This window comes from Parasteatoda tepidariorum, chromosome 1, assembly GCF_043381705.1.
Source record: "Parasteatoda tepidariorum isolate YZ-2023 chromosome 1, CAS_Ptep_4.0, whole genome shotgun sequence".
Classification (NCBI taxonomy): Eukaryota; Metazoa; Arthropoda; class Arachnida; order Araneae; family Theridiidae; genus Parasteatoda; species Parasteatoda tepidariorum.
This window is the reverse complement of record NC_092204.1, coordinates 29,390,221-29,408,371: the sequence shown is the minus strand read 5'-3', so window position 1 is coordinate 29,408,371 and position 18,151 is coordinate 29,390,221. Positions and strand designations below refer to the sequence as shown.

At 27.0% G+C, this 18,151-nt stretch overlaps 2 protein-coding genes across 15 annotated transcripts in view; one reads left to right on the top strand and one right to left on the bottom strand.

The window, feature by feature from the left end:
• LOC107444333 (probable ATP-dependent DNA helicase HFM1) overlaps positions 1–8,074 on the top strand; it is a 63,362-nt gene extending 55,288 nt beyond the window's left edge. For 5 of the 6 annotated variants that reach the window (XM_071178100.1, XM_043051261.2, XM_043051263.2 and 2 more), the window contains 6 exons: positions 1,855–2,036; positions 2,111–2,261; positions 4,211–4,301; positions 4,378–4,501; positions 5,535–5,602; positions 7,883–8,074. In XM_071178100.1, the coding sequence (XP_071034201.1) occupies positions 1,855–2,036; positions 2,111–2,261; positions 4,211–4,301; positions 4,378–4,501; positions 5,535–5,602; positions 7,883–7,955 (689 nt within the window). In that variant the 3' untranslated portion in view covers positions 7,956–8,074. The remainder of the gene's footprint in view (positions 1–1,854; positions 2,037–2,110; positions 2,262–4,210; positions 4,302–4,377; positions 4,502–5,534; positions 5,603–7,882) is intronic. The other variant, XM_071178102.1, reaches the window with a different exon arrangement.
• Positions 7,133–17,370, bottom strand: LOC107444337 (mitochondrial ribosomal protein S23). 9 transcript variants are annotated; one of them, XM_043051266.2, is made up of 6 exons: positions 17,109–17,370; positions 15,090–15,154; positions 12,599–12,760; positions 11,290–11,364; positions 10,284–10,401; positions 7,133–8,041 (listed from the first exon to the last, which is right to left on the bottom strand). In XM_043051266.2, the coding sequence occupies exons 2-6, from the start codon at positions 15,131–15,133 to the stop codon at positions 8,012–8,014; spliced, it is 429 nt and encodes a 142-aa protein (XP_042907200.1). In that variant the 5' UTR covers positions 15,134–15,154; positions 17,109–17,370; the 3' UTR covers positions 7,133–8,011. The 9 variants fall into 9 exon arrangements, with proteins under 9 accessions (XP_042907200.1, XP_015913931.1, XP_071034218.1 ...); XM_016058445.3 differs by having other exon boundaries at positions 17,005–17,173; XM_071178117.1 differs by lacking the exon at positions 17,109–17,370 and adding an exon at positions 16,944–17,000.
• Between the last annotated feature and the right edge of the window lie 781 nt (positions 17,371–18,151).

Below are 18,151 nucleotides of genomic sequence, written 5' to 3'. Positions count from 1 at the left end.
ATAAATCACCATACAATCTACAATCAAATGCAAGTCATAAAACAGTAGAGCAAGAAATATGCTGTCACGAAATGATGGGAAACAAGACAGGTAGAGATGGATTTAAAGTAACCTATAAAATGAAGAAAAACAATTATGAAATTAAACAACACTAAGTCCCCTATCACAGGAACTGCTCAAAATTTCTACTGCCGATGTAACACTGGCGAAAACACCAGGCATTTCTCTTTTGGTGTCAGCAGCTACGAATATCCGGGCAACAAGCTCTTCAGAATGACCATCGTCGTAAATGAGGCTATTCATGTGGCATTCTTGGTACAGTCGCTAAAATGGCCTTGGATCAGAGAAGTCTTGTTGGAAAACAGTCTCCGTATAATCTTTGAGCTTCCTTTGCATTGCCGTCTGCAGCTCCATACATGTAATGCTTCTCAGCCTTCTCCTGATTTGAGTACACATCCATCTTATCAGTGAACCACGCAATGAAGGAAGACAGTTGACAGTCGCTGGGAGGTGCTCTCTATGTGTTATGGATTGTATGGTAATTTGTGCTTGTCTAATTGTGTTCTATCACTCCCTAACGTACGTACCATGAGTTTTGTGATACCCTATATAAAAAGTAAATTCCTCACTGAGTCATTCCATGTCAGATCAATAATTTTTGGACCGGCCCTCTCCAATTTAGATAAAATTTTCTAAAATGAACACATATGATAAACTAAGCAATTGTACTTATTTTTAGAATTTTAATTTGAAAATTATCCAAGTTTTGGACATTTAAAAAACTAAAATTTTTATTTAAGAAAAATTTCAAACTTGCTTACATATAAATGGCTGTAACTTTTTTTCCTAATTGTATCCGAAGAAAATTTCAAACTCCATTGCAAACGAAAAAATAAAGTTTTCATTTGATACCTTATATGACTTTCTAAGATAAAGACTTTTCAAAGTGTCTTGATAGACCTTTAACCTCAAATATCTCAAAACATGTGGTCTCAAAAAAAATTTAAAAAAAAAAAAACATATTTTTTACTGCAACATTTTTCTACATTTGCAAATTTATAGCCTGGAGTCTCAACAGGAAAAGTATAAAGAATTAGCTAAAGTGAAATATTTTATAATTGAAAATGTTATGCTGCGCGATGCACACAACAAACATTTTTTTCTTTTCTTGACAGAAAAAATTTGTGTTTAATATTTACCAATATAATACACATATTTTTTTAATAAATCAACAGATTTGTCAAAAATTTGCTACTACTAAAGACTGGTTTTACATGATCACAATTTTTAATTAATATGCAAATTAAATTATTAAACAAATATTATTAATAGTAATATTTTTATATATTATTGATAGTATTTTTATATAATAATATTTTATTATTATTATTTAAACAATATTTTGCAGGAAAAAAAATGTTTCTGACACAGATTATACCTTGATTATGAAAGTTAAAATATTTCAGTTATCACTTTTTTAGGGTTTATAAGATCAACCGTTGATGATCATATGGATTGTTGTAGTTACTGGGAGTATAGGGTACTTTCAGCTACATTTTAAGTTAATTATTTGATCTAAAAGAATTTCCATTCTTAATGCTTGTTGACCCAAAAAGGAAATTCATTGAAATAAGATGTATAAATCATAAGTCAATGTACATAACATACACAAGTCAATGAAAAAATACTACATAAGTTTTTTTTATTGTTTTAAATACATTTTATCACCATTTCTTTTATTTTTAATATAAGTTTTAAAAAAAAACATTTCAATTTTTTATTGGTATTATTTTATACTTGTTTCTAAGCTTAAAAGCAGATCTGCCCAAATCTTATTTTTATTTTTCTTCTTAGCAAAAATTGAGAGCTTACAAAATCAGAAGAGAATCTGCACTCACAAATGCCTGAATAAAATGATGTGTGGCCATACCTGTTGCAAGAACGGAGTAACTACATCGACAAGGAAGACCCGTGTCGAAAACTTTCTGGATGAGATGCACCACAAGATAAATTCATTCCCAACCAAAAAAATAAAAGTGAAACATTTTTATTTTAAAAAAAAAATATTGCAGAATGAGAATCACCATATTTATTAATCTTTGCTTTGTAGGTTGGTCCAATTGTAAAAGATGGAGGCAAGTTAAAAAGTGCACTAGAACAAACACAGAAAGTATATGTTGAAACTGTTAGAAGTTCAAAAAGTACCCTTGGTGATGAACGCACAGGAACACCTTGTGTTGATGAAATGTGGGGAGATGAGAGTAAGCAATTTTTTTTACTTGTTTTACCTGTTAGTTCCATTAAATTATATAAATAGATAATAGCTTAAAATCATGGCAAGTATATCAATTATACCTCAACCAATGAATTTTTATAAGATATTTTATCAGTTAGGAAATACTTGTTTTTCACAATGTTCATTACTAATAAAATTTACTTTTACACATAAAAATTGGGCCATTAAATTTTCTTCATATTATTTTCATTCAAGTTCCCCCCTTTTTAAAAAAAAATTTAATTACAGAAAGGTTTGAAAATATCGAAATACTCATCTAGTGCTTTAAATATATATTTTTTTTAAATTTATTGTTAAAAACGTATCTGAATAAAACAATTAGATTAATGAAGTATTAAATACTTTGTTATATTTCTTACACAAAAAAATGAGTAATATTGGGCAGTTAAGTATTAGTTATTTTGAAATTTGGTAGCTATTTTTTATCTTATTAAAATTAGTGATTTTTATGAAAATCTGATTTTTAAATTTAATTATTAAATATTATTCTTTTAAAAAGATAATTTAACTAATTTTTGGAATTTTCTTTTAATTTATTAATAGTTTAATTTTAGGAAATAAGTTAAACAAGTTCTTTATTTTTTTAAAACTATTTGTAAAACAAAATATTAAAAATCTTGCAGGGAAATAGTTTAAAAACTATTAGTAATTAATGCTCCTATTTGGTCCTCTTATATTACATACCAAGATTAAAATAATAATAATTTAATTTTTTATTATCTATATTGATATTTTTACCATGTGCATATTCAATTAAGGCCAGTCGGTGGCTAAAAAGCTTCTAATATTTAATAAGATATTTTTTCAATAATTTCTCTTATAATCATCAAAATGAAAATGTTATAATTAAAATTTGACCTTTTATTAATTAAATATATGCAATTTTGTCATATATATTTTTGTGTTTTTTTGGTAATCATTGTGCCGCTTATCTCAATGTTTTTAAAAATTCTTTTTAAGAAAAAAATAAAAAAAGGGATCAGTCACAAAATTTAAAAAGGATAGGAATTTGTAAATGTTTTCAAAATGTTGGAATATTGCTTGTAATAGAATATATATTCATTTATATGTTTATGAGGAAAAAAATTCATTTGGCAAAAAATTTCTTTTTTTCACTTTTTATGTTTTATAAATGTTATGTTTATGTATAAAAATAATACACTCATAGTCTATGTACAAAAAAGTATAAAGAAAATATAAAAAAAGCTTCACATTGAAAAAAAATAACCATAACATTTCTAAAAAAATTTTAATATTTTCTTCTTATAGCAATCACATGTCTGTTTTGCTTTCACTAAAAGAAAGAAAATATGTACTCACATATTAAAATTTTTATAACTTGTGAATCTTCATAAAGCCTTATTACAATCTTTAAAAAGTAGGTCTAGCTATCTTAAAATATAGAAAACAAAATATGCAAATCCATAACGAAATGTAGACTTTTTTAAAATTAAAACCGCTATTGAGTTTGTATACTTTTTTTAGAAAGTAATAAAATATGAATAGTACATAAATTATATGATATTGCTTAGGAAATAACATTGCACCTAACATGAATGTTTCTGCCTTCACCACTTGAAGAACATGTGATCTTTTATTTTATTTATTACTCAATGAAACCTAGTTGCTTTCTTGTGCAATTTTCCCTCAGGAAAATATCTGTATAAATATATATATTCAAGAAGTACAGAAATAGAATAGTATGTTAGAAGCTATGATAGCACAAAAGAATGACATCATGCAACATATTCTTAAGTCCTAGTTTGGTAATTTTTCATTCCAACATTTAATTCAAAAAAATTACTAATTTATAAAATTTATACTGAGTTTTTTTATAGCATGCACAATGTAAAAAAAAACATTTGTTTTTTTTTGTAATAAAATGCAGGGTTAATAACTTATTGTATTTTGAAGGAAACATGCAAGACTTTTGGATAAATGTATCCAATTCTACAGATTCTGCAAATAAAGAAAAGGATTTATCTGATGGATTATATTTCAATCTGTAAGTAAACATCAATTACTGAAATTTAAAAAAAAAAAAACAAGTCTAAATATATTAATAACTTGAACTATTTTAGAAATTTCGAGGATAATGCAAATATTGAATGTGGTAATGATGCAAGGAAAAAGGAAACCAATAATCCATCTCCAAATCAAGCAAATAAAATTTCTGAGAATACTAAAAGAAACAGAGTTGTTGAAGTAAGTTTTTTTTTTCATTCTTAGCAGAATCTGGAGTACTGTTATAAATGATTGAATTTTAATTAATTTCTAACGTCATTAGTAAGTTTGTAAAATTAAATTGAATGAATGAATTTCCTCACCTTAACAAATTCCAGTTATGGGTGAGATAGAAAGAAATGTAACAAATACTGGACAACTAGTTCGTTTTTTGAACTTACCAATAACGTGTATACTCATTGTGATATGTGAAAAATAAATTGAACGTTCAGATTCATTGATTAATTTTTTCGAGGATTTCATTGATTAATTTTTTCGAAGTTATTAGTGTTAGGCTTTTGAGTTAAATTAAATTGTGACATTGAAAACATCTTTAAGATTAACAAAGTATTTAACATTGTAATTTATCAATATTAACGTAATTATGTTGAGTGATGGATGGAGCAATTTTAGGCTGGTACAACAAAAAGATAAATCATAAGTGCTATAACTTTATTTAATGTTTCTTTTGATATTTTAAATTCTTTGATATAGAAGAAAATTATAATGTATACTTGGTAGTAGTGTACACAACACTTATTAAATACATCCAAGCTGATTGTGACTGTTAGACCTTCTCATTAAATTCCATTTAAAAATATTTATAATTTCAACTATTTCTGCTCAAATAATAGTTAACAAAATACATGTTAAGAGAACAAATAAAAAAAAATTTATTTTATCTTCTGCTAAATGTAATATGTGTTGTATCACATATGCAGTCTATATTAACAATTTAAAGAAGGCCTTTTTATGTAATCCTTTATTATCGGGATGCATCTTATTTCTGTTTAATTTGTTTTTGAAATTATACAAAGTAAAAATTTTTTATAGTTTATTTAAATGAAAAGATTCTACTAGTTCTACACATTCTAATATTTGTTTGTTTTTTAAATATTTTTTATTATTTTTTTCAAACATATAATTTAAATAAATATCTGTAATCACAATTTATACACTTAAAATGATTTTTCAAGTAACCTATGATGTTGTCTTAATTACAAATTTCTTTCAGAACAGAGATTCACCGTCTACTTCTGTTCCTTATGAAGAATTCATAAAAACCAGAAAAATCATGACAGTGTAAATGTCTTTTTCTTTTACTTTTTTGTGTTTACAATCTGCTACTGCAAATTAATGAATTACTATGTTAAAAGTATTATACTTTCTTTGCTTATTTTTAACTTAATGTAGGTGAAAGCTTATTCAGAGATTACATTAAACAATAATAACATGATCTATAGATATATTCTTAACATACAATAGATTACCTAAATTAATGTATGAAACTTATGATTAGTTGCATTTAAGCATTATAAAGACATTTGTAAAGGGCTCTAATTATTTTGTTTAAGTTGGATATGATGGTAGTATAGTATGTACATCAGCTACACTGTTCTTCGGAGCTGAACTCGTGGAAAAATACTACCAGAAGAGAGTCCATTATATGTACTTCTTTCAAGGGTGAAATCCTTAAATTCTATTACTTATCCAAGCCATATCGTAAGCTTAAATTTGTAAAAAATATTGGATAGACTTCTTAATTTGAAATGCAGCATACAATTTAACTTTTATAATATAATCTAGTTTTAAATAGTTAGATAATCAAATAATTTTTGATGTTTTGGCGCTGGAATTAGAAAAGACTGGATTGTGTGAGACACATAGAAAAAATTAAAACATTTCAATATCTTTTTCCCCTCTTACTTTTATATTGCGTTTTGATTAAAAAAATTATTGTAATGTAGCAATATATGTATATTGTATTATCTAACTCAGGGCATAAAATTTCAGTTCTAAACTACTAGCTGGGTTAAAATTTTGGCTCGCCACTATTTTCATGAAAATTATAAGCAATTTTCAAATGTAGCAAAAAGCTTTTTCTGACCAAAACTATAAAAGAATGTAGAAAATAAAAACTGAAACACTTTTATTGCTTAAAAACACTGATATAAGTTGAAAAAAAAGTTAATGGTTCTAATGTAATTCATAAATCATTGAAAGTCATTAAAATTAAAAAATTATCATGAAATTAAGACGTCAAAATTGTTCTCATATTTTAACACTTCAAATTTGTATACCGCAATGCTGTCCTATTTGATACCATGTGTCAAATTCAGGCCTAACATCAAATTCTGTGGGGGGGGGGGGAATAATAGAAATTCTGAGCAAATAATCAACTGTCTCAGTCTTCAAACAATTTCTGTTAAGCTGTCTTCAGTCTATTGTGACAGCTGAAGACTATCTCAGGAAACTGATCACTGGAGAGAGAACGCAAAAATTTTTACTATCTTGAGCATATTTGAAAACTCCTTGAACTTACCTAAGTCAATGTTAGGGAAGCAAACATAAACTTGAATTTGCTCACTCTTTCAACACATCATCGATCCACTTGTTCACTACAGAAATTTAAGTTTACATACGTGGAGAATTTCTTTATCACTTTTATAACAGTTACAAGAAAGGAAAGAAAGAACTCTATTGGGATGTGGCTAACGGAACAAATAATCCTGATAAGATATTATGATCTATTTCAATGATATATGGAAGTATTTATGGGACTTGTAAGTCCTGTTGGTGTATAACGGAGGTGATAAATTTAAATAAAAAACCGACATGAACATGTAGTTTATTAAAAATATGCCCTCTGACAGTGAAAATGTGAAGAAAAAAATTTTATCTACTCAAACACTTCTTAATTATATCTTACACAAAATATTATAATGTCTGAACAATATATATATTTTAAATACACAACTTTCATTTAGAAAAGGACAATTTGTAATCATTTCAAAAATAAAGAGGAAAAGTCTTAAATAAAGCTGATATCAATGTGTAAATCTATATTTGAAATCCTTTGAAATAATTTTGAATTAAATCAAAGAAATTGGGTAGATGTAGCTATGTTAAATTACTTAAAATTGATTTATCAGCATTATGATTTAGGTATGTAAAACTTGTATAATTATTGAAAATTCCTTTACCAATTTTCTTGATTATTGATATTTTTTATTAAAAATTCTTCTCAAAACTAAAAGTAGTACATAAGGAATTAAAATAGTCTAATTTTTAAAGAGAAAATAAAGTTCAAAGAAGGAAAAACAGTTTAATTTATAGCATAATGGTTAGCCCAAACAATAAATAACTAAATTTCATAACAAAGAAATATCATACAGTTCTAATTTCATGCACTAAGTGTAACATTAAGAATTTTTTTTCCCGTAATGCTTATTTCAAAATTAATTGTATAATATATAATGAAGAAATACAGTACAACACATTTGAATATTTTCACACATAAATATTTAAGATAAATATTTTAGCATGTGATCTTTGGAATTCAAATGTTTTTCTCCTTTGCAGGGAGCAACAGAAAGATCCTGCTGCCCAAAAGGAACTTTATGACATGATTGTTGGATATCTTAGCAATTACTAGCGATCAAACCAATTGTTTGTCTGCATACTTCTCCTTTTGTTCAATGGCAGTATTTATTAAGAATTTTCATCTGTAAAATTTTTTTCCTAGATGAATAAATAAAAAAAATGATATCTGGATCAATAAGCTACAGAAAAGCATGGAGTTAAGGAATATATTAAATATTAGTTGATTCTTTACAGAAAGTACAAAATGAACTTTTTTTTTATAAATGCATGCCCTGCTGGACATGCTAGTCTAAAACACACATGCTCAAATATCTTATTTGATTGCATATTGATGAAATCATTCATATGAATGCACCTATTATTAATCAGTCCAAAGAATTATATTCACAAAATTATGTCTACATCAACACTTTTATTTTTAATATATCTCAAAAGAAGTTAACTCAGAAGTATACAAGGTATTATTAACTAAGCAGTATTAAATACTAATAGTGTAAATGGAGTACATTATTATTATTAATAAAGAAGTAATTTTATATAAATTAATTTCTTTTGCACAGTGATTAGGGTAGACTTTTTTTGTAAAGATAAGGACTAGAGAAATAAAGAATAAGTTAATTTTATTTACTAAATTCTTATTTATTAAACTTTACAAAGTCAATTATATTTAAGGCTTATCATATAATTAATTCATTTTCTATTTTTTCTCCTCCTTTGGTATTGTTTTCTTTGCCCCATTCTGGCATATTGGCAATTTTTGTCAAAATTTGAGAGTCACTTAATTGATCTTTCTGATTAAATACTTACATACACTGGGCTTGCCAGTTCATATAATGTTTATAAATATTATAAAAGTTGTTTCATTTTAATTAGCAACATAAACCAAAAATGTTTTATTAACTTAACTAGGAGGCTTCGCCCCCTGCTCGCAAACCCCCGGAACTGCTTTCGCAGTTCATTGGATACGTTCTTAACGTCTAGCTTTTGTATACTTTTTTGAACACTGAAGTTCCGAAAACTTTTCACTGTAGAAAATTCTAAACCTGTGCATTTCAATATTAATTTGAAATTGCACACAGTTCACATATTTTTCTTGATCACACTATTCTAAATTTCAGTTGTTGAGAAAAGTAACTGTTGTAAGTTTTGTTTTAAAGTCTTTCCCACCAGAGGGCTAAAACCATGTGTTGTAAAACAATATGAAATAGTACTGAACGCCGGATGTAAAGCATCGGCTTCGATGAAGATAATTTTGTGAGAATGTTTTTGATAATTAGGTGAGAATTCACCCGATTAGACATATGATACTCACTACGTGCTCTTGCGCGCCGAAGCCTATCAATGAAAACGTATTAGCGTTTTATATAATATAGATCAGCCATATGATGCTCACGCGCTTTTGCGCGCCGAAGCCTATCAATTAAAAATTAAAACTGTTGCCAACACGAGAAAAGAAATATCATTGATTTTATTGATACATACGTACGTATTAGCGTTTTATATAATATAGATAGTTTCTGTTAATTTCAGGCCACAAATATGACTTTCATACTGAGAAGCAAACAACCCTATCTTTTTAAGAGCTAGACAAATTATCTTAATCATTGTTCAATCATCACAGTTCTAGACATATGGTAAGATACATGTAAGGTAAAATTTTAAAAAAACTGTCAATGGCTCTGTTGACTAAACTGTTAATACAATATTTTGAAAATTGCAGCTACCCCTTATATTTTGAGGGTCCAAACTCTTAATAGAACAAAGAAAATTTATATTTCTTCTAAAAAAAAATTCTGAGCTTGATTTTATAATTTGAAATAACTCACACAATTAACTACCATATTTAAGGTTAGCATCTTTAAGTATATAAAAAACTGATCATTAAATAAATGTATTAAGGTGTTCTTTTTTGCACTGAACAATCAAATACTTAAAAATCTTAATGTCCATTGCCTTCTTAATGAAGACTTCTACAAACAACTCCCACTGATTAATATTATGGTTTAGTTACTATGCCAATATGATTAGCAGTGTATGTAATCCATTGAATTAAGTGAATCAGTGTCTGTAATCCATAAACATGCAAAAATTACATTCCTGAACTTTTTTGCTTAACATAATAATCAGACTTCAGTCAACTGAATATTGAACAATTCATTGTCTATTTCAAGTAGGGGTGTAGAGTCACTGTTTAGTACAGGTTTTGGCTTAGGCCAAAAGGAAAGGGAATCTTTTTCTCCAGTCTATTGTGTTAGCCCTAGAGTGAAGACAAGCTATACTCCCTAAAATGCGCTATTCTTGTTTCCATAGCAGCAGATGGTCTCAGACTTTGTGGCGGGGAGAGTTCTTACCGTAGACGAACGATATATTAATGACTGACCTTTGTACGCATGAAAGTTATTCCTTCTTCTTCCAAAGCGGCTTCTGTGGCTTTAAATACATCCTCTTCATTCATAAAACTGCCATTCTTTTCTAAATACTGGTATTTTTCAACAAACCTATAATAAAAATTATTCACAGTTAAAGACAGAACATATATAAAATAATTATGTATATTTATTAAAAAATAATTTATAATTTTTTTATTATAAACAATTTTTTTAATTAATATTTTTTTATTAATAATTTTTTAATGTGATATCAAATTAGTTAATTAATATAACTTTATTTTTTTTCACTTACAGTTAAGAGTTCAAAACTCTTTACAAATCTTAATATTAAATACTTTTTTAAAATACTACTTTTACAATTTACATTAGGCTAAGTTAATAACTAAACAAATATAGTTATAAGTTATATTTTTAAAAAAAGTTTAAATTAAGAGCAAGTTTTCAAATGTAATTTTTAATGAGAAACAAGTAGCACATTGTACACCTGAAAATTAACTGTGACACTTATTGTAAAAGGTTTACCATTTCTGATTTAGATAGGTAAAAAGTCTTCATTTGAAGCCAAAGCTTACAAACAATAACTGATTTAATTATTCATTAATACATATTTTTATTATAGTGATAAAACGTAAAAGTTTGCTTTCCTCCACTGATATTAATCCATTTTTAAAACAAGGAATTAAAAAAAATTATTTCATCAAAATAAAACTATAAAGTCCTTAATAATGAATGCCTAAGAATCACTTAGGTTTAACAAGAAATTTTTAACTGTATAATTATATTGTTGTATAATTGAAACAAAACTGACTTAAATTTAAGAAACAATTATTCATTATAATTTAAATCTATTTCGATAAAATCCACTGATTAGAATCAGTTGCAATCACAGAGTCAATTAAGTGATTAGAATCATCGAACCAGTACCCAACTCTATTTGTTTCAGAATAAATTACTTCAAAACCAAAAAAGTCAAATGTTTTTCATGAGTTTTTATACCTTTGCATTATTGATTGTTCTGAAGGTTGAAGTAAATTGTGCACACTTGCAGGTCCATATAACTTTAAGAATTTCCTGAAAATAAAATGGAAAAGAAATGTCTAATGATAAAGTTATTGAAACATGGTACAAATTAATAATACTACAGACACAGCTAGCCGGAGAGTTAAGCAAGCAAAAGATTCCCCATAGGTACCAGGAGCTAAAATTTTATAATGAAAAAAATAAAGGAAATAATTTGTTAAAAATATTTACTTAACAGCAATTAATTTTTTTTTCCTTCCCTTTTTTTACATTGTGTAATTTTGTATAGCAAAAATTATTAGCAAGAGAATTATAATTTTTTTTTGCAGTCATGTGCACTTATGTCTAAAAATGAGCTTTGATTTTCAAATAAGTTTTGAAGAAACTAAATAGCATATTTTTATTTATGATTCTTCGGATTTTTGGAGGTAAATATAATCGCTGTAAAAGTATAATTTTTGTAGGCGGGTACTCTTATTTCTAAAAATAAAAAAAAAAAATTTTTTTTAAAAATTCATATTAGTTTTGGAATTAATTAAATTCTAAGGTTTGTTTTTAAGGCTTATTTCCATGAAATTTATTTGAATCCCAAAACATTGACAAAATACTAGTCCTATAGCTCCTAGGATATTTAAAGTTTAAAACTTAGGAGTACAGCTCTGAAAATTGGCGAGTTACATAGAAGCCTTTGGATATACAAAAATAAAATGATAGAAAAAGAACCATTAACAATTCATTTTTAATTTTGAAAATTAGCACAACTTTTACTTTGCCCATATTTTTTCTCAATACATATAAATTATCTTATGTGCTTTAAAGAATCTTTTTATTCATACATAATAAACAATAAGGTATATGAATGGAAAATAATAGCCGATTGATTAAGATTATATGTACCATGGAAAATAAGAATGGTTGAAATTGATTTTGCAAAATTTTCCAATTTATCAAACATGCAACTATTCTTTAAACTTATTTACAAATTTGTTACCATTTTTTTACTTCTCAATTTTTAGTTTAGTGTCTTATCTCTTTCACATAAAAAAGCATTCTCGTCTTAAGTATATCGATTTTATTTATTTTTTTATTTTGTTGTTTTGCAACAAAATAATTTTTAACTTTAGTCTGTAAAAATTTCGATAAATGTTCTAAACCAAAAGAGTTAATCAGGCCATGAATTTTCCTCTAAAAATTTATGGCTTGGTTGAAAAAGTCGTTCATATATAGTAAGCTTTGCAAAAAAAAACCTGCTTCGGCTGGCTTTTATTACAGAAAAAACAAATACCCTCTTATGTTGTCTTCAGGATAAAAAATTGGTTTGATTTCTTTAGGAAGAGGTGGACGACTGAAGGTGGGCTCATGTTTGGGTGGAAATGATTTATAGACATCATACCATATAGGTTTGTCTTCTCCTTTGATGGCACCTGTCTTTAGAAGACCGCTCAGGCTAAAATTATAAATTAAGATTATAATATTAATTATTCCAATAAAGTTACATGAGCAATAAATAATTTCATACAGTTACAAATAATTACACAATCAATGTAGTATTAATTAGAGTTCGTATAAAGTATAAAAAATTATATATTCTTGTATTACTTAAAGACATATTTTTTAGTAATAAGTACATAGTAATAAAGACATATTTTTTAATGAGAAAGAGGCAGATATGCATTTTTTTTTAACTGAGCAATATTATACCCATGCATCATTTTTTGCTATATATTACTATTTTTTTATTTAAATTGCAACATAATAGAAATACAAAAAGTAATAAAAATATGAAATTTAAGAACAACTTTTTGTATTTCATAAAGAATAAAGCTTCTGTATGTTATAATTTAAAAATTCTCCTTAGACATAACAGATTTTGTTTCCTATTTATTCGTAAAGCATGTATTGTAGGGAAAAAAGAAAGTTTCCATTATTAAAAATAAAATAAAGTGATGGCTTTTTTTTCCAGTTTATTACTAAGTAAATATGCATATTCTAATTCCAAGGAATGAATTGAGTCGATGATCCTATAACACAAACCTTAAAACATTGCATTAGAATCTTGTTTTAAATTTATAACCAATAAATTCACTTGAACAGCATTAATATTTTCAGAAAAACTTCAATTTTTTTCAAAACATAATAATCTTGTCTTTAATTGTATTATCTTATCATCTTATTGATAATTCAAAAATAAGAGCTAAAGCTATTTAATTTATATAGATTCACAATAATTGAGATATATTATTTGGGAATTTATAATATGGTATGGTAAATATTTTATTTTAATAAATAATTCTTGATATTTCAAAAAAAATATGTTAATTTTATCAATTAAATAGATTAAAATCATCAAACTGTAAGGTATATTAAAATGGAAAAATAAAGAAATATTTTACAGAAGTAGTAAAAAGATATTCAAATTGCATTCAATTTGACTCTTAAATAATTTTATATTTTATTAATAATGATAATAACAAATATTTAAAGAAGAAAATACTTGTCATAGTTGTTAGTTTATTGAAATAGGCACATTATTCTTTTATAAAATAAAACAAAGCAATTCAAATTTTCAATATAAGACATTTCTAAAGATGTTTCTTAAAAAGTCCAAATTCCACATAAGGAACAATTTAAAATGTAACAGGACGATTATCTTTTTAGATTGTCTTAACATAAAATTTCATTGTTGCTAATTCTATGCAGAATTTTCTCAAGCAAAGTTCTGCATTTAAAAGCATGGAAGCCTTTGGCCTCTTTATTAGAGGAAAAAGATTGTAATGCAGAAATTGAATCAGAAAGACAGGGTTGGGTTCCCTTAGTCCTTGAAAAAATTTAGTAGTGGTAGCAAATTTAGGTAAATGCTAGAAGATATTTCTTATTTCAATATACCACTTTATTGTTAAGTGGTTTAGAAGCTGGAATTTTCATGCATATATACTTATTGTTTGGAAAACAATTTTAGTGGTGGTTACACAAAAATTAAAATATCGACATTTGTTTTTTCGTTGCTACTTTTTAAAATTTTCAAGGCCTGCGGTAACGCTGGAAAGAATAACTACTGTTTTAAAAGAGCCTCACACTCATAGAATAAGTTGTTTAGTTGTTACAAGAATTTATTGTAACTCTCCATCAAAATGAGTGTTGAATTTTCAACCAAGAGGCAAACACAAAACTGGTCACCAAAGATTCCAGTTCCAGCGCAGAAAGCCAGCCATCTGTAGAGACATGTAACCAGTTCTTCGATCTAGTAGTTACATTAAATGTAACAAAATGTATTTTTGTTGGAAATAAAACCAGCCAACTTCATAATGAATTGCAAAGCCAGAAAAATCCAAAACGAAAAAATTTAATAATTTCAAGCCACCACTGATTTTACTTTCCACCACTTACCATTACTTTTGACCAGAACACTTTGAAAAGTGTTCTGGCCCCTATCTCATATTGGCTAAGAGTTGAAATAAAAAATTGTCAATTCCTGAAATAATGTTTTGGAGAGGTACGGTTTTGCAACTGATCAACATACAGATAAATTATAAACTCGTAATATTAATAGGAACTAAAGTTTGCTTTATTGAAATGAATCCAATAAAAACATTTTTAAAAAGAATTATAAAATGGTTTTAAAGATTAGTTAGATGGAGTTATAATAAAAAAATTAAGTACATAGTTTCGTAAAAACTAGTTAACTAGAAAAACATTGTAAGTCTGTAACACAAGAATAAAAATGACAAAATATAAAAAAAGGAAACACATGGGTAACAACACACTGATATATTTACCGCTCAAATATCGAACCAGTTCTTTGAAGTCTATTTCCAGCCATATTATTTCAAAAAAGATGAAACTGTGAATAAAAAAGTAAATTTGTAATTTTAAAAAAAAGAGAGAAAGACTAATTCTAAAACAGATATACAGTAGAGTCTTGATAATTGGAAGCGGACCTTGCCCACCTTGAACTTTCATAAAGTCTAATTATGGAAAACATAGAATTTAATAAATGGAAAAAAGCAATTTTTAAATTTCAGTATTAAATTGAAAAATATATTATAATTAAAGAAAATTAGGAACATTAAAAGATCTGGGTGTCTCTATTTAACCTAATTACATTATACATTACTGCATCAAGTACTTAGCAAAAAACATTAGACAATTATTTTAAACGGATTGCTCCTTTTTCATGTACCAATATCGCTCCATCATCGAAGTAGCACATTGTTGGCTGATGTTGCAGTCATTCCTTGCCGTGACTCATTCATAGCAAGGAATATGCCAGATTCTCCTCTTCAATGTCTTCTTGCATTGCCAGAGTCTTGGTCATTTTTACATTGGCAACATATAAAAATTCTAATTGTTCATCACATTCCAGCAGCTATTGCTCTACCATATCATGTCTGTGTTTTTGCATCCTGGAAATTTTTTTATCAGGCTACAACTTTGTTTTTCGTCATTTAACCAACGTAAAACCAGTTGTCGTAGTAATCGTTACACGTGTGTGTTGGTCCTTATTTGGGATGAAGACTGATTTTTTTTTCCCTAGCTTGGGTTTATGGGAAACTCAAACAATCGAAACTTGAACTATCAATACTTTACTGTACATAGTAATTTTAATTTAGTAAAAAAAAATTAAAACAGAACAATAACTTGTTCACAACTGTAGCTACAACAACAAATTATGGAAATAGTTTAACATAGGTCAGCCATGTAATATTGTAAATAAAATTTAAACGTAGCATTAAAAATAAAAACTTTTTTTAAAAATTAGCATTATAAGATTAAGTTTAAATTTCATTAATAATATTACATGGCTAATCTTTGATTAATAAACTATAAGCATAATTTGTTGTTAGCTACAGTCGCAAACAAGTTCTGTTTTAATTTTAATCTTTGATAAACTATTATACTTGCATAATTTGTAATAAAAAACTTTATTAAATATTTGATCCAACTGCTGCAATATATAACATATTTTAACATTTATTACATTAAATTGATTTTTTAATCAGTAGAAATAATATAAATTATTTCTATTAATTAACTAGAAATGAACATAATTTGGCTTACAGTATAACAAATATAAAGTCAATGCCTACTTCACCTAAATTATGAAATGGACGCCCTTAAAAATTTGAATCATTTATTTAAAAAGATTTCATGTCATTTTTTCAGGCACATACAACTGTTTGTACCACCAAAGGAAATAAAAGTTATGATAAATCTTTTTGTATAATTTCAAAAAGTATAAAAAATAGCCTACAAAAATTAATAATAACAGTCAAAGTAACTTTTCTAATACAGTTTCATGTATCAATTTGCAATAACTCGAACTCTATTTTTTTTAAAATTAAATCAAGTCTTTCTACCTATCAATGTTATTCTTTATTATTTGACTTTAACTTTTTTTTCTATTACACCTATCAGTTGGTTCAATAAAATTAATTTTAGCTATTACGTTGAAGCAAATTTTGAGTAATCATAGAAAGTGTTTCAAGTGAATTTTTTACTATTTATTTAAAAAAACATGGTGACAATTACTGTGGAATCATTATTTACTTCTTATGAGAAATTCTAAATATTTATAATTTAATAAAATATTATAATTTCTATTTAGTTATTTCTGAATTGACAAACCCTACATTCATTTCTAGCTATGAGAGAAGATGTATTTACATTAAAACATTTCTAAAATATTCTTACTTTAATTAAAGGACCCTCTATTTATGAAAAAAATCGCTTGTAATAATAAAAATTTTATTTGTTTCATAAAAAGTTTAGAAATTCATAAAAACCACGTTTCTCACCATTAGAATTAGATTCTCCTTGAAACTACAGGAATCATGTTACTGTTGTTATTTGTTATGCGGTTTGGTTGGTTGATTGATTGATGTTATTTTGTTTGATTGATGTCGAACTTTCCGTCAACAGTCTTTAGTTGCGGAAAAGTGGAGTTTCCATCGCAATCAGAGAGAGTAAAGATGGTCTATTCACGATCGTTACGCTCGAATACGCCACCTGAGGAAAAAATCGGTTCCATGTTTTAACCCTCCTCCTTCCTTTTTCTCAGTTGTACGAATGGTTGCAGTGGCGTACGCAAGGGAGGGGTTTAAGGGTTTAAACACCCCCTTGAGCTCAGACAAAATGGCAAAAATAAAAATTTTAGTAGAAATTATGCGAGCTATTATTTTTTAAGACTATATATTTTTTTTAACCTTATGCCTGCTTTTTTTTTCTCACGGTATTTCTCAGAATACTGAAAAAGTATTTACTATAAGGGTTGTACTTTTGAAACCAAATTCACGTGATACTGTTATGGACTGGTTCCTTTCTGTCCTGCCAGTATAGTTTTCGAGACTGGCTGTCATTCGCGAGGTCTTTAAGCGATGATTCTGAAATCCTAGACGTTCTGTCGTCTTTGAGACAATTCGAGAATTTTGGAGATGCGGTGAAAAATTATATAAAAGGGGGAACGGAGTACAGTGGAATTAGTTAGTCAGACTAAGAGTTATCTCTGTCGCTTGTCTTTCGGAGCTTGTCGCTAAATCAGTTTTGTTTTGTCTTAACAAAAAGTTCATTCAATCGCCGAACCCGTCGTCACCAGTATTTCGACTAGTGAAGAAATCAGTAACAATACGAGTACCAGAGATACTGTGCTCGTTGAAGTTATTCATTCCAGCTCGAAACTTTAAGATCGTAGCACAGCGGATATTTCTGTGCTAATATATACATATATTTGCTGTTCTTGGATCTTTAGGATTTAACAATTTTTAACGCAAGAATTTAGCAATTTTTAATTATTTTGAGAAAAAATCACGATACGAAATTAGTGAGGTGACAGCATCTAGTA